General features: G+C 41.6%; 2 protein-coding genes across 30 annotated transcripts in view; one reads left to right on the forward strand and one right to left on the reverse strand.

The window, feature by feature from the left end:
- The window catches only part of LOC311423725 (uncharacterized protein), a 126,375-nt gene that overhangs the window by 97,662 nt on the left and 1,103 nt on the right, over positions 1 to 27,610 (reverse strand). For 8 of the 28 annotated variants that reach the window (XR_014685806.1, XR_014685814.1, XR_014685815.1 and 5 more), the window contains exons 2-3: positions 27,286 to 27,463; positions 20,751 to 20,848 (exon numbers count right to left, since the gene is read on the reverse strand). Coding sequence is in view for 1 of the 28 variants with exons in the window: in XM_084498096.1 (XP_084354222.1) it covers positions 27,414 to 27,463 (50 nt within the window). In the remaining 27 variants the exon portion in view is untranslated. Of the gene's footprint in view, positions 1 to 986; positions 2,507 to 3,956; positions 4,071 to 5,930; positions 6,114 to 8,699; positions 10,161 to 20,750; positions 20,849 to 20,965; positions 21,029 to 24,998; positions 27,464 to 27,610 lie in introns of those variants that run through there. The other 20 variants (XR_014685805.1, XR_014685810.1, XR_014685820.1 and 17 more) reach the window with 12 other exon arrangements.
- Positions 2,505 to 27,610, forward strand: TSPAN2 (tetraspanin 2). Of its 2 annotated transcripts, none has more exons than XM_084498094.1 (8): positions 2,505 to 3,208; positions 6,766 to 6,868; positions 18,266 to 18,363; positions 18,811 to 18,885; positions 19,433 to 19,531; positions 20,705 to 20,779; positions 21,534 to 21,617; positions 21,695 to 21,981. In XM_084498094.1, the coding sequence occupies exons 1-8, from the start codon at positions 3,140 to 3,142 to the stop codon at positions 21,797 to 21,799; spliced, it is 708 nt and encodes a 235-aa protein (XP_084354220.1). In that variant the 5' UTR covers positions 2,505 to 3,139; the 3' UTR covers positions 21,800 to 21,981. The 2 variants fall into 2 exon arrangements, with proteins under 2 accessions (XP_084354220.1, XP_084354221.1); XM_084498095.1 differs by lacking the exon at positions 21,695 to 21,981 and adding an exon at positions 23,261 to 27,610 and having other exon boundaries at positions 2,512 to 3,208.

Below are 27,610 nucleotides of genomic sequence, written 5' to 3' on the forward strand. Positions count from 1 at the left end.
AACAGTAGTGTGACATCTTAATCTCTCAAAGGTTTATAGCTTAGCAAATAACACTTTCAACGACAACAAAAAGCAGACTAAGAGTAGATCAGACCTGAATTTTCTTCTTCTTCCACGTCTGGAGGCAAACATTTAAACTGTTTTAATTCTAAAGTCAGTTTAGAAATGATCTTTATGAGATTACAATCTCACACTTTCTTTTAATAAATTAAATTAAACAGCACTTGCTAAAGCAAGAATGGTTTCTTATCCATCTCTCATTGCAAATAAAAGTAAAAATACATGTTTAGTAGTATTTAAATATCTAGTGCTACAGTTGGATAACATTTCTTTCAAAAGTTTCCCAGCATACTCTGCAATGAGAAAACAACCAGAAAGAAATAGTCTTTGTCCTGGGATCTACATAATTTCAAATCTAACTGCAAACAAATTTCCAGGTTAGAAAGTTGTTGCAAATATCCATTTGCTTGTTTCATCCAAGAAATACTATGTAAAAACCTATAAGGCAGAAGACACTTCATAATAGAGGATTCTTTAATATATAAAGCAAAAGCTGAGTGAAATACAATGCATGGTTCAAGATGGAAACAAAATGTCAGTCTCCACACCAAACATAACTGAGTAGTGCAACTCATGGAATAACATTGTGGATTGTGTACTGATTAAATATTTACTTCACAGTTTGATAATCCTATTCACAAAAAATATCATGAGTCAGTCCTTACCTAAAATTATGTTGATTTGTTCCATAATAACCCATGAAATGAAAATATTAATCACCTTTGCAGTTTTTCTTGAATATCGCTTCATGGACAGAAATCTTAGAAGCCACAAATTTGATAATAATAAAGGTTGCATAGTCGCTGATTATCAAAAGGAAAAAAAAAAAAAAAAAAAAAAAAAAACAGAGAAAATGAAGTGGAATGACAGATATTGTTAATTTTAGAGCAAGAAATACATTGGATTTGAGATAGAAACCTACATACCTGAAGTGAGGCAGCTTTCCCAGTCGTTGTTACAGTATTAATACTTATTGCAGGTACACCAGGACGGCGGTATTGCACATCAGATACCCTTTTATTCTCCCTTTTGGCAGGTCTGCTAACTTCTCCTGCCCTCGCTTTTATTCTTTCCTTTGCAAAGCGCTGAGGATCCTGTGACAAAGAGCTGGCTGGTGCTGCTGCCTGACATTGATTTTGCTGCCCGATCGGCTGTTTCGAACCAACAGGCAACAGCCAGAAGAGGGTGCTGTCGCATTGTAAAATTAAAGGGCAGCACAGACGTGCAAATCTGACCGACATCATCAAGTCATCTAAAATGACAGCTGCGTGAGGATGGAATAAGGAGAGGTAGGTGGACCTAGTGAGTCCTGAATAATGATTTCTGTTTTGTTATTAGCATCAGTTCTGAAGAAAAGGCTGCAAAGAGACTGTTGTTTTCTGTCCCACATTTTGTCCAAGCCAAAAAAGCTAGATAACAAGAGAATACGTTCTTTGCACTGCAAATGACTTTTCTTCCAGAAGCAATGAAATGTTAAAATAAATGTATCTGCAACAATAAATGACGATAAAAACCCAGCCGCATAGAATAAATATCAAATTGAAGTCACTACTCAGGGCATCATTGAAACTGCTGGCATAAGCATATTCATCATCATGAGAAGATATATTTATCATCAGTTCAACTGGATGGATGGATCTTTCAGTGGATTTCATTCACTGCAAGATTTATGCAGCATGGAGATCTACTATTTATGAAGGCTGAATGCCTTGCTCCTAAACCATTCGGGAGAGCAAGCATGAAAATTAGTTGAGAAATTTTTCAAAAGCTATCTATTTTGCCCTCATGAGACAATGCAAAATTGTTCCTCCTTTTAGATTTTTTTGTTGCTTCAAATATCAGGGGATAATGAATTGCCATCAAGTTATTTTGTCTCTTCAAATGGACTCCTGATTTCGGTAACTTAGGAGGAATATAATGGACCTGGTAAGTCAGTACCATGTAGCACAGCATCACTCCAAATAAAAGAAGGAAAATGGCAGAAGTTTGCTTAAAGTAGCTTGAATATTTCTTTAAAAACAACAAAAAAGTATATTTCATTGCTAATGGAACAAGAGATTCCTAATGAAACTTAGCAGTTGCAATGAAAATGAACTATTTGGGATGGTTTTCCAAAAAACCTGGCAGTCTTTAAAGCAGCCAAATATAAACAGCAAAGTGAGGGAAAACAGAAACCATCTTCAACATCTTCCAGTATTACTGAACCGCTAGATGAGTGCAATTGCATTCACAATAACAAAACCTAAGCATCTGTGCAAAAAGGCTTAGGAAGTTTCCATACACATCTTGAGCAAAACTAATTCCAAAACACAAAACTGGATAGGTAAAACTCCGGTTACACAGCACAGGAAACGGCCGCTCTGTTCGTTAAACACCGAGAGGAAACGCTCAGCACGGAAACCCCACCTCTCAAGGGACTCTATCTTACTTCGAGCGAAAATAGCAGCTGAGAAAAAAAGAAAAAAAAAAAATCTAAGATTTTGACAACAGAGACAGCATTTCTGGTGAAGTTTTGAGAAGAGAAGCGGAAGTATTAGTGATTGGAAGATGAACTTTAGGGGACCTTAGCTGAAGAGCGTGAGGGAAAAATGGAAAACTATCGAGAGGAGCTCGGCCATTTCCCCGCTGTCCGTGGACTTCACACATCAGCCTCTCAGCACCGGGAGCACGCGGTCCGCGCTACGCCCAGGCGGCAGAGGGATTGAACCGCGCGCATGCGGAGGGGAAGGCGGAGGGGGGCCCCCCCGGCCAGCCCTCCTGCTGCCCCGGCGCGCCCCACACCGCGCCGGCCGGGCCCCGCCGCACGCCCCGCGCCCGGCCCCCTCGCACCGGCTCTGCCGGCAGCGGGCCCGGAGAGCCGCCCTCGAGCTTCCGCCGTCCGCCGAGGCCGCCGCCACCCCGAGCGCTCCTCCGGCCCCGGCCCCGGCCCCGGCCCCGGCCCCGCCCTCGACCGCCCCAGCCCCAGCCCCAGCCCCGGCCCCGGCCCGGCACCTGCCCCCGGCCCCGCCCCGCCCCGCGCGGCGCCACCGCCCAGCCGGGCCGAGCCGCCGCGGGAGCTGCCAGCGGAGCCGCGCCCGCTATGGGCACGGCGCGCGAGGAGATGGGCCGCGTCAAGGTGCTGCTCTTCGTCTTCAACCTGAGCTTCTGGGTGAGCGCCGGCCGGCGGGGCGGGCCGGGGCGGGCCGGGGCGGGGCGGTGGCACCTGCCGGGCGCAGGCGGCGGCGGGGCGCGGATCGCGGCGCCTCGAGAGGCTGCAGCCCGGCGCGCTCGGCCGGGCGCCCGGAGCGCGGGCAGCGGGCAGCGGGCAGCGGCCGGCCGGGCTGCCGCGGTGTCGGGGTCACCGCAGAGCCCCGCGGGGCTGCCCCGCGCCGGAGGAAGTCCGCGAGTCCCCCAGAGGAGCGCTGCGAGCCGGGCTGCTACGCTGCAGCAGCACCCTGCCGGCGCTCTCGACTTTTTCGTGAAGATGCATCTCTTCCTGGAAAGACGCATACGCGATGTGTGAAGGCACTTCTGAGAAGAGACAGCATCCTCCCTTAATGACAATTTAAAGTAGCGACCGTCTCCCCAGCAAGCCTAACTGTTCAAGCAGGAGGCCGCAGTGGCTCTCCCGGCATCCCATGCAGCATACGCGGTGCAATGCTTCTCCGCAGCGTTGTGATGCTTCTTAATAATAACATTTCAAATGGTGAGCCAACAGCTGCTACTTTTACAAGTTCATCCTGAAAGACAAAGTCCTTGCATCGTATTGCACTTACTTTGCTGTGTACGACCATAATGCAGTAAAGAACAGTGTTTATTGCAACACCCCCAAGAGATCAGAGCACGCTATGCCCACTCTCCAACCGTAACACCTTTTCAATAGGCTCGCAGTTCCACAGCACGATTTAATTTGTTACCTTTCATTTTAATTTCACTTTCCCATATGCTGTGTACTCTCTTCCAGTAATTTTTCAGTTTCTCATTAGAAAATAATTAGAAATGTGGCCTTTTAAATGTCTTTTTCTTGCTTTCTGTTAAAAAAAAAAAAAAAAAAAAAAGTCACAAAATAATCCTGTTCAGCTTCTCTAGGGCAACCGGTTTGGGGCTTTTGTCTCCTTTATGCTTTAAACACGGTTAAACCAAATGCTCTTCCCTCTTGGTGACAGCGCTGCATGCTCCGGGTACACAGTGCTGCTGTGCTCAAGCTCTGGGAGCAGAATGATGTTGCTCAGCTGCAGCTGCAAGTCAGTAAGAAGGACAAAGCTTTGTCTTATGTTGTTTCACAGGAGTGACAACTACTTGTGTTTTGTTAGGTCTTTTCACTGAAATGGCAGAAACCATTTTCTCAGCTGGACTGGGGGCATTCCTTTCAAACACATCCAAAGTACCAGAATCACTTAGAAAGAGGGGGCTCATGCTGCTGCCTAGCAGTCCACAGCCTGAGCCCAAGCCTGCAAGCAGGGCAGGTACAAATGCCATGACCAGAGGGGCAGGGAATTCTCACACTCAATGATGCAGCACATCTTGTTCTTTACCTTCTGTGAAGGAAATTGTGATCCCAAGCTCTTCAGCCATATGCTTGCCTGCCTTTTTTGCTTGCTGTAGCTATGCTAGTTGAATCAAGTGCCTGGCAATGCAGGACAGGCTCAAAAAGCACCCTACCAAGTTACCAAGGATATGGTAAGCAATACGTGTTTTATAAACCTCATTCAGGTTGGGTGGTTGCTGCAGACCTGGGCTCTGGGCCTCCATCAGTAGAGTAAGGGAGCATTCATAGAATCAAAGAATATCCCAAGCTGGAAGGGACCCATCATGGAGTTCAGCTCCTGACTCCACACAGGACCACCCAAAACTCAAACCCTATGTCTGAGAGCACTGTCCAAATGCTTCTTGAACTCTGGCAGGCTCAGTGCTGTGACCGCTGTCCTGGGCAGCCTGTTCCAGTGCCCGACCACCCTCTCAGTGAAGAACCTTTTCCTAACACCCAGCCAGACCTTCCCTTGTGGCAGCTCCATGCTGTTCTCTTGGGACCTGTTGCTGTCACTGGAAGGAAGAGATCAGTGCCTGCCCTCTGCTCTCCCTTGTGACCTGGCACCACTCAGTCTTCTCTTCTGTAAGCTGAACAAACCAAGCAACCCTGACCACTCTGCATACATCTTCCCTTCCAGACCTTTCACCATCTTTGTTGCCCTCCTTTGGACACTCTCTGCACAGCGTTGTGCTTGGTCCTGAAGGATGCTAAAACTGCCAGCACGCTCGCCGTTGGCTGGCAGGTTTATAAATGTCCAGCATGCTGTTGGTTTGGGACCACTGTCTATAGCTGTTTTCCCTCATCTGACATGTCATTTTTATCTAGCCATTTGCATTAGAAGGATTTTTTCCTTGAATTTGACAGTACCCAATGCTTCTTTGTTAATCATTTCTGTGATTAAAGATATTGTGCACCATAATAATCATTTCATTTCCTAGTTCTGACAGGGAGTCCAATATAGTCTACAACTACAACAGTCTACAACTTCCTCGTAAGGGGGTGTCGAGAGGCAGGAGACCTCTTCTCCATTAACACCAGTGACAGGACCCGCGGGAACGGGGTTAAGCTGAGGCAGGGGAAATTTAGGCTTGACGTCAGGAGGGGGTTCTTCACAGAGAGGGTGGTCGCACACTGGAACAGGCTCCCCAGGGAAGTGGTCACTGCACCGAGCCTGTCTGAATTTAAGAAGAGATTGGACTGTGCACTTAGTCACATGGTCTGAACTTTTGGGTAGACCTGTGCGGTGTCAAGAGTTGGACTTGATGATCCTTAAGGGTCCCTTCCAACTCAGGATATTCTATGATTCTATGATTCTATATAGGAAAAATGCCCTGTCAGAATCAGTCCAAAGACACTTCACTTCTGCACATCCCTAAGAACAATATAAGCCTTTATTTCTGGTAAGCCTCTAAACAGAACCATTCTCACAATTCAGCAGCAGCAGCAATTCTGAAATGGCCTAAAGATCTTCTGTAGTCTGGTATGACTGACGTCCAGCTGGTCTCTTCATACCATCACGTACCTTGTGACTCTGGAGCTGGACCTGAGATTCATACAGGGGAAGAGGGCACCTCCTTAGCTCAACAGGCTGTTACTTAGCCCTAAAACAGATTAGAGGGCTGAAAAAAACAAATGAAGTTATTTCCATCTATAAGTTTGGTTTGAGTCATGCCAGTGCTACTCAACTCCTGGTCTGGCAGCACCCCTCTGGATAGTGTTTTTCCTACAGTAACAGCATCTTGACTCCAGGCAGAGTCTCTGAGTAGCCTCCTGCATATGGTAGGGCTACAGTGCAGTTCTGGGTCTTCTGGTAGGAAGGAGGGCAGTGTTGCCATTGGATTTGCATCCTGTCTGTTCTCATGGGCACTGACTCCCTCACCACCCTCGCCCCTCCCTGCCCCAATCCTTTGCCCATTGTGATTCAGGCCACATTTTGATAACTAAAAGAGCTTACTCAAAAAGGTTTTAAAGTCACTAGTAAATTCATAAGCACCACTATACTGAGAAGCCAAAAGAATGAAAGAAGTACATTGTACCGAATTCATGGTTATCAAATACTACCATGAGCTTCCTGAATTTTCTGACAGTGCAACTCTGAGCTGTGGGATTTGCTATTGACACTTCTTTGACAACACTTCTTTGATGTTCTCCAGACATTTGTTATTAAAGTATTGACTATTCTATGTATTTTTCAGCTGGCAGGATTGGCTGTCATTGCCTTTGGTCTATGGCTGCGGTTTGGTGGGGTTATGGCAGAGTTTGCTTCAGACAAAAAGCCTCCAGAGTATTTCTTCATTGGTAAGTTTAAGTGCCTGTGATGGCAGTAGCCATTAGCCTTGGTTTCATCCCAGGGCACATGACACACCTCATGCATTGAATTATATGAAGGCCAACAATACCTGAGCTGAACTGCACAAAATGGGTATTCTGGTGCCGTGTGCCACGTGGGTGGTGGCTTTCATCCTTTCTCTGCTTGGCATCAATTTCTTTAGGCCTAACTGAACTCTTCTTTCACGCTTGATTCAATTCCTACATATCCTAAGTGAATTGTGGGATTTGCAGTTGGGTTTTGGGAAACAGCCTGGTATCTGTCTATAGAAGTCCTGAAATAGCAGCTGTCTAGGACTGCCAGCAACTGTATTTCTCCATCTATTGGTAGTTGCAACTTGTCTTTATGCAAGAAGGGTCAGATTTTTTTCCCTCTTTTAATATTTCACTCCTTGATATAGACTCAGCCAATAAAATCCAATCGGTACAATCATTTTTGCCATCTATAAATGCCATGTGTGAATGAATACCCAGTCCTGTCTTGGCCATCAAGCCACCCTGGCAGGGCGTACAAGAATGGAATTTGACTCAGAATGTCCTAGCAGTCAGTTACCCATCACAGGAATATTGACTGGGCTGTGCAGTTACTTTAAATACCCCCATTGTCTTAATGGAGACCTTGACTCTGTTACACCAAAGTCCTAAACCAAAGCTTCTTTGACATATGCAACAGGGCCAGAGGCACAGATCTGACTGTAGTACTGAGGGAATAGATGGGTCAAGTGTTATGTCCAGCAATGTTTCTCTGGGAGCTTAAGAGACTGAATAAGACCATTCAGATGTAAATCTGACTGGGTCCTGAGGGATGCTGCAAAATGCCCTGTAGCATCTTCTCTGATGCAGAGAGACAAGGAAATATGATTTACTTTTCCTCTTACATCTGAGCTGCTACGTTGGCAGCACATGGGACCACCTTTATTTCCATATCCAGCTTATACCTGCTGAATTATCTGTGCTGAAACTCTTCCCTGCCTCATCTACTTAGGTTTGACACAGGATATTCAACAAGACTGAGGGATGTTCTGGCCTTCAAATTCAATTACTGTTGGTCTGTTAGAAGCCAGAAAGTAGTAAATCCTGTCATGTGAATAAGTACTATAGTCATTTCACAGCTTTGCAGTGCAGACTGTAACACTGTATAAACAAGATATTCTTTGGTGCATGTGTATTTAAATCTTTGAAAGATTTAATATGCTTCAGTCCTGAATAAGAATTACAAAAGCTATTCAGAGTTGTTCATTTTGGGAAGTCCTGAGGAATGTTCTTATACAAGTTTAGTCATATATTGTGACATTCAACTATTGGGCTGATTATTACATATATTTATGGTGCTGAATGCTGTAACATGTAACTGCTAGCAGAGGAAGTGCTAAGGAACAGGACAAATATGTTGAGAATTCTTGTAAATTGTACTTTTGGCTGAACTCTAAGACAAGGTTTTGGCCCTTTTTTATAATAGGCAGTGTGCTCTGAATGGAGCATCTCTCTTACATATATATACGCTCCCCTCCCTCCTTACAAGTTACATTAAATGCTGTTATGAATTTTTAACAGCCAATGGGGCAGTCAGTCAGAAACCTGAAGAGGCCAACAATCACTAAGGCAATAGTAAAAGATCAGTGATAAGTTAAGTACCAGTGTGTTTTTGTGTTTGTTTTTTGTTTGTTTGGTTGGTTGGTTGGTTGATTTTGTTTTTCAACAGAAGCAGCAGACAAGGCTGCACTTGATGGTCTCAAGCGCTTTAGCTCTGTAGGAGACTTCAAGTCCCCCTTGACATTTGTGCATTTAACCCATCTCACAGTTTCTACGAGTGTTGTTTATTTGGTTTTGTGTGTTTGCACAGCAACATGCATTTTGGGTGACAGCCAGAATTCTGCATAGCAACTCTTAATATGAAATATTGTGCAGTACACTACATGCAGCTGCCCAAAGGGCTGAAAGACAAAGCAGATCACCAACATGACTTGGAGATACAAACACATGGCCATATATTTAAAAACAATTTCTTTAACTTTGTTCCACTGACCGCTGTTGTGGCTGCCTTGTGATAACCCAAGTCCCTGTGATCAGATAAGCTCAGCATCAGCGCTTGGAAGGACACTGCAGCTGCATTTAGATGTCTGTGGGTTGAAGCACTGCTTTGTAGGTTGAGGCGCTGTCTAGAATCACCATCTTGTGGATAACATCTCATTTTCTTGCTTCCAAAGAGCAGCACATTCTGCTCTTTTTGTACCTGTACTGAGCTGCCAGCTGAATCTAACCAGTTTCTCTCTGTTGCTTCCTTATAAAGTGTTGTGTTTTGTTTTTGTTTTGTTTTTTTTTCCTGGATCTGAAATTTTGTTTTATTTTAAAATAATTGGTAATTATATCCTTGCATTTTCCAATAGGCCAGAATTAGTTTCTCTAAATAGCCTTGTTCTTTAGCAGCAGTCCAGCTGTCTCTTCTACCCCTTGGAATAGTTTGGGCCATGACTTGGCAACCAGGCCTCTTCATCTTTTCCAGCCACTGAAATGTTTTTGTTGGTTTCAGAACAACTTGCAGGCAGCAGTGCTGAGGTCAAGCACATATGTGGTGTTACTTTTCTGTTGCTTGCGGTTTTGTGTTCAGTAATCCATCTTCCCCACTGCAGCTTGCAGTTTTTTAACCTACAACATAAGGGGATGAAACTGGAACTCTTTGATCCATGCAGTCTCCATCTAATCTACTGAATGAATCGCACACTGGAGTGAAAGATAGTTTCAACTATATACAAGGAGTAGCTTCCTAAAATTGGACATCTTCTCATTCCAGTTCCAGCTTTTGGAGTTCTCACTGTAGTGGTAGGCATGAAAATATTTTCATGTTACTCCATCTCATAGTATGCTTTCTGTGCATGTGCTTCAGGGCAGTTAGGCAAAAACATACCTTTCCTCTTCTTACTGCAGTTCAGCTCTGGTAGGTATCATATATTCCTCTCTTAGCTGTATTCCAGTAAATAATAATAATAATTTAAGCAAAGGTCAATAGCTGGGCAGTCACCTCTTTTATCTGAGTTGCGTGTGACACTGTACTGACCAAATGGAAAAAAGATCTTTCACTCCTCCTTTCTGAGACTGCAGTGCCAAGATTCTCGTGAGTTTTTTACTGAGCAGGAAAGTCTGCAACAGTCAGAAGGGTAAGAAGTACGCCTGTGTGAACCTGACATGAACCTTCTGCTGTCTCACAATTGATTGGTCCTTCATTAGTTCTTTGTAGCAGTGCTGTTCTTAAATTGAAAAATACCTAAACCACAGACAAGAAGACAAAGCGCCTGTTGAGTGCAAGTTGAGCATTTAAGTAAAAACCAGCAAAGGGGCTTTTTGAAGGACAGTTCAAGACATTTGCTCTCCTCTCTTTGCATTTGGTGGATGAAGAGGAAAATCTGTTTTAGCTTCATGGACGACACGGAGAACAAACTCTGTGTACCTCTAATAAAAGAAGTGAGAGGGTCACATCACTGCCAGCAGCACTAAAAATGAAGCCCTGTTAATAAGGCTAATAATGATGAACGTGAATGGATTGACCTGGATGATTCTTCTCTTAATGGGCAGCACTGAGTCATTGCTTCTCCTGCACAGCCAGAGATCGCAAACTTTCTGATATATTATGCTCTCTATGCCCATGTTCCATGGTCCATGCTACAGTCCAGAACCAGACCAGCTGTGGATGGAAGTTTCAGGGTGGCTGTGGCTTTTTCTTGGGGTCTATGAGAGCATGAGTGATCATTCTGGCTTTGAAAGGTACAATTAGATGGTGCATGCCTTAGGATATTAAGTCATGTCTGGAGTTGAAGGATATTAGTATTTTTTCTCCATAGGAATGGGTGCCCACGCAAACAGGAGCTGGCTAGCAGTTAACGACAGTTCTCTGCTTCTGTGCTTCATTCTGTTATATTCTATTCAGGTCTTTTGGAGTCAAACACTGTACCTTTGGTCAGCAGTATTTTCTCTCCAAAATCCATAGCCTATCAAATTCTATCAGCCCTAACATGAGAACTATTGACAAAGTAGCCTCTGTAAAGCGATGCAATACCACGAGAAGAGGATTGAGTGTTCTTGCTATCATGAGCATTAGACCTTGCAGAGGCTTTTAGTCTGTACCTAAAATGTAAGCAGTGTTTGTCTTGTTTCCTATCATCTTGTGTGCAAGTTTTTTTCTGCAGTGAATAAAGTTTGTTTAGAAAAGGCTGATAGTGATCCTCAGTGGAAAATGAAAGCTACTGCATTAGAAATCATCTTGATATATGATAATCAACAACCTACCAGAAAAAAAAAATAAACTACACCACCACCACCAAAAAACACTATCTCAAAGTGAAAGTGGTTCAAAAGTCTTCAGTCTCTATGCTGGATCATAAAACCTAGCAGTCAGTACCTATGAGCCAGTATCACACCAGAGAGAGTTCTTACCTAGAAGAAAAAGCCACCACAAAGTCAGAATTCTAACAAAACAAGCCAATTAACTAAAAATAATCTGTCCATCTAGCTCAGATTAATTGTTTTATATGCGTCATGTGCTGAAATCCAGAAGGGTCGTTTTTTAAATTAATCACTTAAGCATGATAATGCACTTCATGTTTTTTGCCTGGTAAATTATCCTCATCTTTCTCCCACCCTACTCCCCCTTTGCACAGCTATCAAAAAGCTAGCTCGGTCCACACAGCAGCAACAGTTGAACTGACAGTTACACCATCTCTTTCTTTGATGCACCCTGTTCTCTTTTACCTGGGCTGCTGCAAGTCACCTTAAGTGTCTGCACGCTGGTCTCATTATTGCAAATGCTGAACTCTTACAATACGATTCACTGAGTATGTAGGGTATTTCATGGCCTACCTCAGTGAGTGATCAAGCAGCTGTACCTTCTGGTCAGACTGCCTGTGCAGAGGCAGCACAGTGTTGTGCAGGCCAGGGTCCAGCACCACAGGTTCAACACTTTTAATTATGTGGGAAAAGCTTCAAAGCAAAAAAGGCAGTAATGTTCTTGCATGAGTGAATAGTTGTAGCAGGCTGTACGGCACTACATACAGCTGATTGTGTTTGTCAACTTTGAGTGTACGTCAACTTATTAATCTTTTATCCTCAGTCTAGCAATGCTTGAAGAAAAGAATATGGTTCTGTGCAGAACTATGTACCTATGTTGCCAAGTGCTTTCATTACATTGGCAATCAGACACTAAGAAACTAGATGTTTCCTGTAAGCAAAGGTGCTGGGAGGCAGCAAGCCAGCTTGTAGCATCTTTGCAGGGATGCTAAAAAACACACACAGCTCCAAAGATGATTTAATATCGGCTCTTCTTTCACAAGTCAAGCTGCATGCAATCTGCAATTCTGCTGGCATCAATGAAGCCCACTGAAAATTGCCTGTTGGGTTTAAGAACCTAATACTGATCTCATACCTCTGACTTCAGTGAACCTTAGTACAGGGTGAAGTAGACATTGACAGAGCCATTGGAGACTACTGACAAGGTGATATGTGATACATTTGGGCTTATGTGAATTTGGGACATAATTATTCAGAGTTGTGAGATGCCCATGACCAAGATATGTGACAAATGCTGGTATTCGGTGTGAAGAGGGAGGCATTAAACCAGGATGTTACATTACAGTGTGGTTGCTTTTAAACTGAAATTCAGGAATTGTGTACCAGCAGAAGCCTACAAACTGGCCACTATCTGCAATGCTTTTGTGGTTCCAGGACGATTAACCATGTTGTATTCACACAACACATAATTATGTGCACTATGCTCAAATTAAGGGTATGCTCCAGTTCTCCAGAAATTCATCTTCCTTCAGAGAACTCTGCCTCTCTTCTCTAGTTTTGAAAATGTATTTAACAGATAAATTTATACTAAAAATCTTTTAACACAAAAATAGTAATGTTCAGTAACAAGCTCGTTTCAAAAACTGACTCTGCCACTGAATGTAACATATACAATCGTTCCTGTCTGGCCTGTTATTTCCAACTCCAACTCATTTTTTCCAACAGTGCACTTGCACTACAGGCTCCTTGGTGCTCTGCTGAGGGTCTGACAGCCTCAGTCTATCTAGGGAGAAGCACATCTGCCTCCAAGACTGTAATTTACATATAACTGCAAGAAACTCTCTTCAGGTCGTGTCTGGGTTCTAGGACTCCTGTCATCACTGCCTCTGGATCACTTATGCCAAGAACAGAGCTGCTTGTGTTCTCAGTAGAGTATGAACAGTTGGCATTTTGTTCAGTGTTAGTTACTCAGCCCAAAAAAGAAAGAGTAGAACTATTTAAAATGGAAAGTGACCATAGCAGCCAGGTAAACATGAAACCCATGTGAAATAAAGCCAGACAGACAGCATACAATTGTCTCCTCTGACTCTTTGCAGTATGCTCTAGGCACAGATTTGTGTCTCATAACTGTCAGTAAGATTTTGAAGAAAACCGACTTTGTGAATGTGATCTACTTCAGACTATGAAATTAGATCTCTCTCTACCAGTCTAGGAGGCTGGCAGACTATATCTGATGGTGGTGATAACAGTTCATGCATTGTATGAAATAAGAATGGCTTTAATTTCCACATTAGTAGGTTCCTATCTGCCTGGTTTGTATTGCAGTGTTTCCTTTCTGCCTCATAAAACATTGGCAGTACACACTTCTGCCTACCACATGATTCTTTGCAATGGGAGCATAGAGGGACTCTGGTTCTAGGGACAGTTGTTACTCTGTCCAAATGCATACCTTTGGCATTCAGGGGCTGAGAGTGACTTGCTTTTTAGGTCCTACATGAACGTATGCAATAAATATTCTTGAGTTGCAGGTAGCCAAACAGTTGGCAGGTTTCTGTCATTATAGGTCTGATGTTTGCCCTCCTTAATGTGATAGCAATATGCCTGTTTTCAGTATTCTCTCTCCATCTAATGTCTGCTTTTGTATGGGATGTGTGGTGCCAAACACTACGATAATGAACTCAGTGACTAGTAAGTTGTCAAACTCTCCTCTCCATTGGAAGACAGAGATCAAAAAAGATACCAAATTAGGAATCAGGAAATGAACAGAGGCAAAATAAGGTAATAAAAAAAAAATCATTGTACAGGCCAAAAACATTTGCTTCCTTTCTGCCTTGTACTTTTCTACTTTTGTTGCACAAAAAGCTGCAGCTAGCCTATTCTCAAATCTCTGCCTTGACCTGACTTGCACATTTTATTTTGCCATGCTTTGTGGAGAAGTTCTTTGTGTCAGATTTTCTAGCTATCAAATGTGTTCCATTTTGTGACTATAAACTGTGTTTGTTTTTTTTTTTTCTCTGCTGAGCTGCGGATGCCAAGCTGAAGGCCATGTCAAGGCTTTGTATTTTACAATGGAAGCACTTATGAATAGAAGCTGATTAAAGCTTTGCTTTCCGTCCTACTTTTTTTTTTAAAAGGAACAGGGTTTAGTGAAGCTTAGTTACTTCTGACATGTGATACTACCTCCACAGCAATGTATGGCATTAATACCACCAAATTTCTGGATTTGTCTGCTTCTTTGTTGATCCTATGTAGCCAAGTTTGTCAGCCATCAGTGGACAATGTCACAAGGTCAGGCCATGATTCTAAAGGATGCCATACAATGCATCATTGTCACCCTCTTTTTTTTCTCTTTCCCTTCTAGAGAGACTCACTTTTTAGTTTAGGTCTATTCCCATTACAGAATTTGAGGTGATTGTGCCTACATTGCTGTTACAGGCCACAGGAAAAAAAAAAAAATGTAGCTCCCTGTCTCAGATACTGACATCATCTAGGATGTTTCTGAAATTGTTGCTCTGGTATCCTTTCTTAAAATCATACCTGCCTCTGGGTGCTAGGAAACCTCAGTGCACGTTGAGAAGTAACATGGTCACTCTGAATTTTTTACAAGGTATTCTTCAAGGTACGTGGGTCAGGGCAATCCCAAACATGAATACAGGCTGGACAATGAGTGAATAGAGAGCAGCCCTGCAGAGAAGGACTTGGGGGTACTGGTAGATGAAAAGCTTGACCTAGGCCAATTTAAAGGCAGCCTACAGGAAAGCTGGAGAGGGACTCTTTGTCAGGGGGTGTAGTGATAAGGACTAATGGCCTTAAAATAAAAGAGGGTAGATTTAGATTAGGTATTACGAAGAAACTATGAGGGTGGTGAGGCACTGGAACAGGTTGCCCAGAGAAGCTGTGGATGCTCCATCCCTGGAAGTGTTCGAGGCCAGGTTGGATGAGGCTTTGGGCAGCCTGGTCTGGTGGTGGGTGTCCCTGCCTATGGCTGGGGGGTTGGAACTGGGTGATCTTTGAGGTCCCTTCCAATTCATTCTACAATTCAAGTGTCTTATTCCTGTTTGAAAGGTTACATGTGTGTGTATATATAGTAGACATTTAAAAGCATATTTAGTTATGTGGATTTTTTTTTACACGTCCTCAGTATTTTTCAGCTAGAAATAACTCTCTAAGTGTCAGCAATTACTAGTCCCAGGCTGAGCAAGGACAAACTCTGGAATTAACTCTCCTGAACAAAAGATGGAAGCAAGTGGTTTTAAACTTCTGGCTGACAAAACTATGGGACTGGGACATACAGCACACTGAGCTTTGTTTAGTGAGTAGTGTGAGAAGTTCTTCCTGTAGCATGCCTTAAAAGGGAAGTTCTAAACGGAGGTAGCGGTTTAGCTGTGAGTCATGCAAGTGAAATGCTAAGCCTGTTTCTCAGACATGAGGAAACCAAGATTCTTGAAAGTGGTCTCATCCCTGAGCCTCAGAGAGCTTTGTCTTTGCTAGCACTGAGCAACAAAAAGAAATGGGAAGACATTTCTTGAGTTTTCCTAATCAAAAAGTCTGTCTCCTAAGTTTCCTAATAAGTAATTACAGGGACTTTAGTAGAAAGTGACATGCGGAAAAGGGCCCAGGAAACATCTCTGTAATTATACTCCATTTGTTACCATGGAGATCTCAGAAAATGGCAGTTTTAGTGCTTGGCAGTTGAGCAGCAGGTTCTGCAACTGAAGTTAAGACTAGTGCTTTTTCCAACTCTCCTCCAACAAGGGGCTGACCCCTACTCCTGAGTGACATATATTTTTGTATATCCCTCCCTCAGTGAAAGCCACTGCATTGTGAATGTGATTAGCTTAAAGAATGCTCCCTCCTACTAAGCCCCAAGATGCTGAATATTAAAAATCTAGGAAACACATAATGTGGACTGCCAACAGAGTCAGCAGAAAATTGTACATATCTGGTGTCACAGATCTGGCAAAAACATATTAATTATAATTGTTTTATTACTATTTAGCAGAATGTTTTCCTCAGCAGCAATCCCTGAAAGGAAGCAGCGCACAAAAGATGGAGGAGGAGGAGAAGAATCACAATAGCTGAGTTGGATATCTGGCTAATATACAGTGGCTGGACAGCTAATGAACAGGCAGCAGGTTGGAGTCTGCCTTCTTCAAAAAGGCTGCACCTGCATGGCAGTATGACTATATCCTCTGCACTTGTATATTGTCAGTTTGTTTTTTTCATTTTCCAAGCAATCATTGTAAACTGTCATTTGTAGGGCTTTCTAGTCTAGGTCACACAAGGTCTGCTAATAGTAAGTCCTGGCAGCTCTGTTAACCCTGAAGATATGGGTCACATTTTAAAATATTTAGATTTGTAATTGAGAATACTAAACATTCTGATGAAAAGTTTGAGTAACCAAAGCTGAGAGCAAGGCTCACTGTGCCATCTAGTGTGCACAGTCTAGAGCTCCACCGTCCCCTCATACAGCTTGGTGAAGGAAATTAAGCTGTTCTTTCAAGCAGTAGATCAGCACAGCAGATCTCTGTGTCCTCCATGTTGCCCACACAAGACCAAGACTAGAATTATATGACGCTGCGCAGTCTTTGGTACTTTGTCTGGCATGGCACCCAGAGACAAGGCCCAAACACAGCTGTCGTCTGATGGGAACGACACCACACACAACGGATGTGTTGCCTTAGCACAGGTCAAGCAGTTCATGTTTACAAGTGAGGAAAGAAAAATTCTGTACTCTGGTTTCCCTTTGTCCTAGATAAAGCCCGTATGAAAAAGAAAGAGGAGAGGAGAGTTTTTGTCCTGCCAAGTTCTGAACATAGCTGGGATCCTACATCTGTTGTTCTACCAATGGGGCTATACTGCCATGTGCCATATTCTGTACTTGTGTCAGGCAGTTTCATACACAGATTGCTTCATTATCCTCTTAATGCATTTGATCTGATGATCCACTTGTTTTTTTTCTTTATGTCATTACATTTGTCCACATGCAGATATCTTTTGGTCAACAACTGCACAACATTTAGCAGTGAATGTCCAGAACATGAAAGCAATGCAGTATTGCCACTGGCTGCTGCAAAGCCATTCTGATGCTGCCTACTGAAATAAGGGCTTTAGGAGGGTATCCTGCAGTTCAGATGTAGGCAGCATGCATCATGAGATAGAGTTTGTAGGCCAAGCATGCAAGGTTCTTGGCCTGTAAGTTTTAGGTACTCTACTACTTTAACACAGAATCACCTGTGTTTGTTTGTTGTTTTGGTTTTGTTTTTGTGTTTGTTTGTTGGTTTTTTTTTTTTAATATCTGATGTGATTTGTATAGTCCTGTGATTCTATCCATTTTCAGGCAACACTTTCCCAAGTCTTCTGGTCATAATGCAGTGATACTATTAGCCTTCAAAAGCTATTGCTGTCTCATTTTTTGATGCTTTCATCTATACACTGGAGGGGAAAAATGTACATTAGTGATGCTGGAATGTTGCTTCCCAGCAGGCAGTAACATAGCTAGTTATTGTAAAAGGAAGGTGCCATACTACCAATCACTGAATTGTAGGCAAGCTTCTGTTCTGGGCAGTGGCCAAGCTCAGAACTATAGCTGACAAATTTAGTGTTTCATTCACTTCCTCTAACAGCTTTCAAGGTGTTCTTCCAATCTTCCTCTTCTTTCCAATAGCATTCACCTTTTTCCCAAGCCAAAGTACTGATTTCAGAGAGACATCATATTGTAATGCCCGTACCTTTCCTGACAATCTTCAGATGTCCTCTTTTAAGTACTGCCAGGCAACTGGTAGCACATAGATTGCCAGGTAAAGTCATTTGGGATGGTAGAACGTATGTTCTTCCTGGACTGAGCTGCCCTGGGAACAGGAAATTTGGAAGGCGGGAGTCTTTTCATTTGTCTCCATGATTCTCCAAGAGTTCTACAGAAATCTTTAGTTTCCTTTTGTGGCAAAAACATTTTTTTTGTGTAACAGATGTTCTTTGTGAGAGACAGAGATGGCTGTTATTTACAAATGTGTGGTTTTGACAAACTAGGTAGCAGACTTTGGAAAGAAAAACTTCCTTACATTCTTGTCTGATTCTGATTTTCCACAGGACTCTATGTATTGGTGGGAGCAGGTGCTCTCATGACCATGGTTGGATTTTTTGGGTGCTGTGGAGCAGCGCGCGAGTCTCAGTTCTTACTTGGAGCAGTAAGTAAAAGGTTTCAAGGGCCTGGAAGTGCTGGAAAATCATTCAAAAACATACGTCTTGTGTCATTAGTGGAAGGATCTTTGCTGTCCAAGATCTGAAATGTCTTATGTCCTTTTATTGGTTAATCTAGCATCTCTATCCATTATGCTACTGCATCGCTTCCATACATGAAGTTCCATTGCTTGCCTCCTGTAATGTATTTCCTAGAATTACCCCATCTTTCTTGAAACCGCCATTAGAGCCATATCTTTGCCATTTCTACCTTTGTTTTCACATTACAAGAAGCCTGACTTGATGCCCTTGTCACTGATTCTGTTTGCCATTTTTCTCTGTCAGTTATTGTTGAGGCTGTTGAGATCTGGACAAGAATAAGGGGCTGAGTGGCAGTGCCTGTAAAGCGCATTGTGCAGAGTAAACTGACATAACGTTCTCTTCTCCCTCTGCAGTTCTTTGCTTGCTTGTTGGTGATATTTGCAGCTGAGGTCACTGCTGGAGTATTTGCTTTCATAGGCAAGAAAGTGGTGAGTAGCAAGCTTCTTCTAAGGTAATAATGGGACAGTTCTAGATTACTGTGGCTGACGGACCTGAAGGCTGGCTCATACAAGGGAAAAGTATCCAGGAGACTTTTGCAAGCAAGACTCTCTAACATTCTTATCTGGAGTAAATGACAGCTTGTTTTATCACAAGTCCAGTTTCAGAATGGGATGCAGTTTTTGCTCCCTCAAGAAAGACTATCTGTGTGGTCGAATGTCACATCCATGAGGAACATCAAGTGGAACTGTATGATAAGGGTGTATTTCTTGGGAGAAGGGTGTTGTAAAATTCAAGCATTGAACTTATCCAACTAAAAAGCATCTAATCAAAACACAGAAAACAGCAGATTCTGACCCATACAGAGTACTTCTGATAGTCATCAGGCTATAAAACCTCCCATATTTACTATCATGTCTACCTCAGTTTACCAAGAATAATTTTCTGCACCAGAGGTTGATGGCACAAGCTGGAAGTCTGCACTGGACTGAGGGTAAGACTTATTTGCCTCTTACTTGGAAAGTCTGATTTCTGCAGGCAATACAAGAAGTCCAGAAAATATATGAAGACATTTATGATGAATATATGAAAAACCCGGGGAAGGTCAACAGGACTATCTATCACTACCACTTGGCTGTGAGTAGCTCTCCTGAGCTTAAATGCTTTGTACTACTATTCTACTATCACATTATCATTTAAAATTCAGAATGCCTCCCACTGAGGTAGGGAAGAACAGAACTGAATGTTGCTTAAAATGGAGTCAGAGGCTCACAACCGTTTCCTGATGGCCAGGTCAAAATTCTGGATTTTAGATTGCAAGTTATTCTACTTTTGAAACTTAAAATGGCCAAGCTTTTAAATTTGACCTAAAGCTTCTGGTCTTTGTTGTGCAGTAGATATGACTATTATGGATCTTTTAGATTTTAAAGTCCAAGAATAAATACACAAAAATGCAGCGAGAAGTACATGGACGAGTCTCTATTTTGCCAGAGAAAAACCTGTGACCAATGTCCCAGGAACTACAGTGTTACCAACAGGAAGTAACTGGCTGAACTGACTGTCACAGACTGAACCAAGTAGACAAAACACAAAAGAACATAATTTGTGACTCAATTCAGGCCACCCAGAGTTAGCATCTGAATCAGCATTAGAACCTGTGACTTCCTGAATGCTACTTGCCACTTTATCTACTCTGCCTCCCACAGAGATCAAGCCCTGGCGTTGTTGCTCCTCACAGCATTCCCACGTTCCTTAGAGCAGACATTTTACAATCTCAGACCCTTTTGTCCTTCTCCCATGGCTGTTATTTCTGACCCAAAGAGGAATTCTAAGCATTTTGTGGGAGACATGCGAACAGTAAAAACAAACCCTCTGAAAAACTGATTTATTATGGTCTCCAAACCCAGCACAATAATCTGTCAGAAATAGAGATTCTCGTATTCTCTGTTGTAGCTTTTGTGCATTGCCCATAATTATGTATGTGCTGCTTGGACTTTCTACTTTCTCCATGCCTATTTCCTTGGAATTTGGGGTTCCAGTTTTCCAAAATCTACTTGTTTGATTTGCTATGAGATACTTCTGGAAGGTTTTTTTTCAGTAGGAATTTGTCTATTATGGCTACAGACAATTGAAATTGATTTTAGAGAACCCATGCAGTTGGAATTCTACCAGAGGTATCAGTCAGTACATGGAATAAATTTATGACTTGATCTGTATATTTTTTTCTCTTACTTTTTGTTATCAATTGACTCACTATCAGCAGGAAACAGTCTATGATTTCCCCTTCTTTTGACACTCTTTCTCACTTAGCTCCAATGCTGTGGTAAAGATAATATGGAACAACAAACGGGATTACCTTGTCCAGAGAATATCCAGATGCCAAAGGCAAGTGTCCTCTGTTCTGGTTGTTTTAACTATTTTTCATGTCAATCATTCAGTAAAATTGGAGACATTCTAAAAGTAAAAGAAAGAAAGAACTTCCTTTTTACCTCATGAATTCCAGCAAGGAAATTCTGTATGAAATGGAACAAAGTAGAGGTGGAACTAAATTGGAGGTCATATGGAACGTACCCTGCCCTGATTTCTGAAGCCTGCTTGCAGCATCCCATTGTAGCTATGATAATATTACACCATCTGAAAAGCAAGATGAGAAGGATGTAGCAGAACAGGAGTCACAAATGGAAGACCCTGTGAAAGCTGAATTTTGGCAAGTGCCTGTCTTAGTATTGCAGAGACTCTTGAATAGATATTTTGTTGTTTTTAAGAATGCTACTGTTATTTCTATCACTTGATCAATCTGCTTATCAGTACTCTATCAATCTGAAGGGCCAGACGTCTTTATTGAGCATGGCAGATCACAGAAAGAGTTTGAGGGTAAACTGATTGTAAGAAGATGACTTGTATGTGTCAGCCTGTACAGGCAAGAAGTAAATAATAGCACATTCAAATACTGATGTCTCACTAAAAAGGGAATATGCTGTGAAAGCTGTCAAACAAAACACAAAGTATAGACACAAGGGTTAGGGCAGAGACTGCAATAATCTTTTTAATATTCATCTGTTGTTTAGTGAGCAGAATTAATAGTTGTTTGAAGAGTACTTTTGTAGGAGTGAAAATCTTTTAATTTTGTTTTCAACAGAACTGCCTGGTTGAAATCCAGAATGTACTTGATGCTAATCTGCATTTACTTGGAATTGTTGGAATTGCAATTGCTGGCATCACAGTGAGTAAACCCATGCTCCCCCTCTATCAGTATTTGAGTCCAGTTCCCCATCCCTTATTAATAGGTTTGTTTTGCAGCTGCTGGTGATATGCCTCAAAGATGCAACAATTCTTAGCACCTTCTGTGTGTCCTCTGATATGGCTTTTCAGGAAAATGCTGTCTGTAACATTGGTTCAATGTGAAGGATAGTTTACATAAAGATTTTCTAGGTCATAGATCCAGTGATCACTATGTGCTGTGTTAAAGGAGCAGGATTTAAACTGCACAGTTTTCAGAATAGTATCTCTCTCCTAAACATACAGCACCTAGGTAGCGATTCAGTGAATTATATCATTAAAGCATCATTAAAACTTTCCTTACACTCCACCTTCTCCCACAAGTATGTATTGCTGTTTTCCCAAGGTGTGCTCCTTCGTGGCAGAGCTGTGACCAGTAGATGTCACCCTGCTGCAAGGATATGGCAGGAGTCTATATCAAACACAGCTTTAACAGAAAGCATTTTCCAGCACGCATGTGCCATGACCTCCTATAAATGGAAAATTTATAAGAAATATGCTTCTAGCTGCTCTGAAGAGTAGGAGGTTCATGGAGTTATGTGGACATTCAAAGCAGATGGAGGATCTATGTATGTAATGGAAACTGTGGGGTGGGTAAAGGGTAACTGGAGTGGGTAAACAATCCTAGATCACTTGAGCTGTAAGTTGCATAAAATGTGAAGGTGTACTCAAAAGTGCAGCACATCAGTGTTGGCAGGACAGTTCCAATAACCACAATGCTCTACATATATACACTAGAAATACGCTAGTGGCTTCCCACCTCTGATATAGTAGAAATTGTGAAGCAATAATCTCTTCAGCAGAGAAGCACCTCAGTACATTTTTCCGTGCTTGTTTCTGACACTTCATGGTGTGTGACTCATCAGCTGTCTCCTTTTTCCTTAAGGTGTGCAGGAAGGGGATGTGAACTCAGTGATTTAACTGCCCAATAGTACTGACATCTCCCATCATTTGCAGCAAAGCCTCAGGCAGTAGCTGCTAACATTGCTTTGGAACATAAAACTGTGGCAAAAAGAAATTTCTGGAGGCTCTGGAGACCCACTGTTCTCTGTTTTTAACATTCTAGTAAACTAGTTCCCCAACATGAATAGAGTTTTGTATCTAATGTATAGTCTCGGTCCTGAGTAGCAACTGTTAGAGCTTAGCTTTCTCTGTAAAACCACAACGCTTAACACCAGTACCAGAGATTCCTCTGGAATCATTCTCTTCTCTTAATCAAATGTGTATACAATATTCCACATATAAGCATTCCAAAAATCAGAAGCTTTTGATGCAATGCTAGGCATAACACCAACAGTCACAATTACTCATGTTAGTGCAGTTTATGTTAAAATTAACATTTGGGGGCTGTTATGCTGGCCATTCAGAACAAAGAACAGTGAAACCAATGTGGACATGTAAAATCCTGGCTTTAAGTATCAGTGAAATATCTGATTGACATTAGTTGTCTGATATCTTAAGGTTTGTAGATAGAAGCAGTCACTTGCTACCCTGCAATAAGAACCTTCAAATTGTTGAGATACGCGTTCTATTTTTATAATTTATTTTTTTAAAGTGGATCCCTAAATTGCATTCCTTCTCTTCTAGATCTTTGGCATGATATTCAGCATGGTTCTCTGCTGTGCAATCCGTAACACAAGAGAAATGATCTAAAACTTACACTGCACAACCATGTCCCAGAAGTTCAAGACTAAGCTTTACAAGAAGTACTCTTCTACCCAACTTAATAACTGTAATACATTTTAATTAGTTTTAACATACTTAGAGGAAAATATCCCATTAGGTGAGGAGACGAACTGTATTAGTTACAGTAAAACTGAAGTGAACAAAAAGGGTTTTAAAATGTCCTTTCTAATGAAAAAAGCAAAGATGGTATCTAAGACTAATTTGTTTAATGTTTGTGTATGTGCAATTAAGAGTTCACATATCTACAGACATCATATCAGCACATGCATATCTCTCATTACATATATGTACACATATTTAACAGGTATCTGTATATGCAGTACCTTGTTTAGGTACATATGTGCAAATGAAATATGTTGTGTGTGCACATTTGCATGCATATTCTTCCAGAGTCGTCACTATGCAAGAGTGTACACACACCCACAGGTTCCTTGAAACCCTTTTATACTGAGCCAATTTGCCAAGAATTGGCGGAGAACTAAATGCCATTTTAAAAACTAAGACCTATGATCCATTTTGTAACTATTCTTTCTAAAGCCCAAAGAGAAAAAAATAATAAAATTGGACTTGATTAAAAAAAAAAAAAATGGGGGTGGGGGGGGAGGCCTAACAATCTGCTCCGAAGAACTTCACGTGAATAGACCCGACAAGCACTGGCACAGTTTACTCAGAGATTGTGACGTCTCCTTCCTTGGAGCTCTTCAAAAGCTGCCTGGATGTTGTCCTGGGCAACCTGCTATGGGTGGCCCAGCTGGAGCAGGAGAGTTGGACCAGATGACCTCCAGAGGTCCCTTCCAACCTCAACCATTCTGTGATTCTGTGACTTCACTGTCATGCACAGACTGGATTATAATTATTATATATATATATATATTCTTTTTTTTTTGATGTCCAGTTGTATTTTCATGCATACAGAAAGCTCTGTAAGAGGAAACATGTCCAAGGAGATTCAGGCTAAACAAAGAGAGGGAGAGAGGTAGGAAGCTGGCAAGATACACAGTCATTTGGGAGCGATTGCAGTGCAGTGTGGTTAAGCTTCCAAAGGTAGCCTGAGACACGGAAATAAATAAATAAATTTAATAAAAATATGAGTTAAGGGACCACTAAAATCTTTATTCAGAAGTCCCTTTATTCTGCAAGATACTATATGGTCTAAAATGATGGTGCAGAAGTAGAAACTGTATCAAAAAAAGCATCAGCTTTGCCAGATACCCTGTAGAACCTAACTGGTCCGTGGAACTGAAGACAGAAAATGGTCAGGGAAAGACATGTAGCACTTTAATATCCTCTGGTCTTGCTTCGGTGACGATCACAGCTTTCATGGGGCTCTTACCTCAACCTCTCACCCTTTCTTGTGGGTGTAAGACAGAGAAGAAAAATGGGACATTTTTACAGAGCCATAAAGAAAACTTTCTTACTGGCAGTTGTAGATTGTGTGTCAGGTATAAAAATTAGTGTTCTTGAAATACCTCAGGGCTTGCGTTTACATAGTTTGTTTCCATATTTTTGTCTATTTTTCATATTTATTTATAAGAATGTGTTCCTTTTAAAGCAGCCTAGAAGGGACAAAGCTTATCCCCAAAAGGAGGTAATAAATCACAGTAAGGGCTCAGAATCTTTTGATTTTTGGCTTACCTCCAGGTAATTCAGTATTTCAGGGAATAACTTTCTGTTAGCAATGTCCACATAGCAGCTCAGTCCATCTGATTAGTATTAGTTCAGATTTCTGATGCAGTTGTTCCATTTTAAGAGAGTGGGTATGACAGGGAAGAATTCAGCTAAATTACGTATCTCAGTGAAATGGTCCATAATGTCTAACAGGACTTGGTATTTATAAGTAATTTATTACACTAGAATATGATGGGACTTCAGGAAATGTGTGCAGTCCAGTGCACATGTGCATGGAATATACATCCCTCATGAAATTTATGTCTCATTTCCCAAAGAAACTCAAACTCCTATCACTTTTTTATTACTTCAGCACTGGAAACAATGCTGCTGTTCCATATTTCCCATTTAATTGACACATCTTGATAGTTTTTACATAGATCTCTCTTTTCAAATTTTTCAGCCACCAACTGTGACTATCCAGTGGCACTGAGACAGCTGTGCACTAAAGGCAGTATCAGCTGAGTATGCAACAGGCACTGACAACTGTGTAGTTTCTATGCTCAGCTTCAGGTCCCCTGATGATAGGAGATGTTGTATCATATACCAAAGAAGAGTTAGGCTTGTATCACTGTCCATAGCTTATTAACTATGGATGCCATGTAAAATTAGGTCCTGGGACCTTACTCCGCAGGTATCAGACCAAGAAATCTGTCCCTGATCAGCTTTCTGCTCTTAAGAAAGTCTCAGCTGGGAGAATGACACTGGCAGCAAATCCATGAGGGTCTCAAGTTGACACTAAGAAAATAAGTTTCTCATAGCTGATAACAAAGCCATTTCCTGGATCCCAAATATCCTTGAGACCATCCCTACAACTGATTCTGTCCTGAAGAGAAAAAGAGATAGTGTACAACTGGGGCATTTTCTCCCAAGGTAAGACTGGCAGAAAGAAGAAACTTATGTATAGTGTCATTTTTGGCCATTCAGAGCAGGAGAGCTTTCCCGTAAAAACATTTTACAACTGGTAATTTTTTTTGACAATTGGTAAGAACACCACAAAAGGCAAAACAGTGTTTTGGGTTCCCAAATATTTTCCCTACACGGACCACTTATTTACAGTAAATTCCTGTCTCCCTCTCTTACCTTCCACCCATGTAATGACTACTTTTTCTAAAACACATCTACGTATACCACTTGGTTTTAATTTCTCAAACTTGTAGCATCAAAATGTAATGATATGGCCAGAGGTAGCTTCTTTATTTGCTTACTGTTTGTTTAAATTGAAAGATAATGAATCCTGCTTTTCAGATGCACTGAATAAAAGGCAGTTTGCAGAGACTTCTATTGCTTCCCAAGGCCCTCACTCACCCAGAAGGACAAAAAGTGCCTTATGAAAACAGGAAAGAGTGGTACAAAGAAATATGCTATAAATTCAGACTCGAACAACCTAACTTTCTGCCAAAGTTGTTGTCTTGTGTTATCTTGCAGTGTTTTGTTTTTTTCTCCTCTGAACAGTACAGTGTATTTGTTTTTCTGAGCATAATGACTGCTTATATTCTAGGTTTTACTGCTGTCTGGGTATATAAGACATCTGCACTGCATATCAGGAATAGAATGATACCAGTCACTGATTTAATTCTCTTAAGTTACTGGTATATGGAAATCGACGTATTACTATCTACTAGTGCTTTTAGCGGAATCCAGAGATAGAGCCTCTTTCGTTGTTTCCTGCTGCTGTGAGGTACATAATATATCTGCAGTACTGTTCAGCAGATTTCTCTGCAACTTAGTAACTGAAGGCCTTTTTTAATTCATTCAAGGACAGAAAATACAGATGTTCTGTCAAAGCTGTAAGAAAGTGACAAAAGACTAAAACCTGCCAGGGGATAATTTTGAGAGCACACACATTTTCTTCCAGTCTGATCCAGTCAACCAGTTTGTTCTAACCTATAAAAATGTAAGTAGTTGATTCCCTAATTTCTTTTAACATCATTATTCACATTTACCATGTCTATTTTTTTCTGAGTAACTGACTTGAGTGGGAGCTTCACTTGTTACAGTTAAACTCAGCCAATTTTGGTATCTTCCAGAGACTGAACAGGAGCTGATGAAGCACAGCCCTGTAATATCCCTACAATGAAGATTCATATTTCACTTTATACTGAAAGTGATAGTTTTATAGCAAAATGTATTTCATATTTATTGAAAATTAAATTGAGTTATCTTAAGCCTTCAAATACTATCTTTTACAGCCTTTGGAGGCTACTGATTAACAGCATCAGATGACGTTCATAGAAATGTACATAAATAAAGCTTACCGATATCACGTCTTCCTCTCTGTTGGTGCTTCTGCCTCTACTAGGTTCTCCAAAACACAAACCACTTCCAGTGCAATGTGTTTGTTTCTATAGCGCAAATTCTGATTTTGGATAGAACTGGGGTATCATCAGTGTATGACTGCAAAGTCTGTAGCAGCATTACCTCTATAGCAGCTTTCTGTAAAGAAAAAAAAAGGGCTGATGTTCCTTCTGTTGCTGAAATTAGCTTCCACTTCCCTGTAGCGTAACGTGTTCTGAAGTGGTGTTTTACCGGTTTTGCCATGAATTTGAAGCAACGCTCTAATAAAGATAACCTGAAATAAAA

The sequence above is a fragment of the Aythya ferina genome (genome assembly GCF_964211825.1).
Source record: "Aythya ferina genome assembly, chromosome: 25".
Taxonomy (NCBI): Eukaryota; Metazoa; Chordata; class Aves; order Anseriformes; family Anatidae; genus Aythya; species Aythya ferina.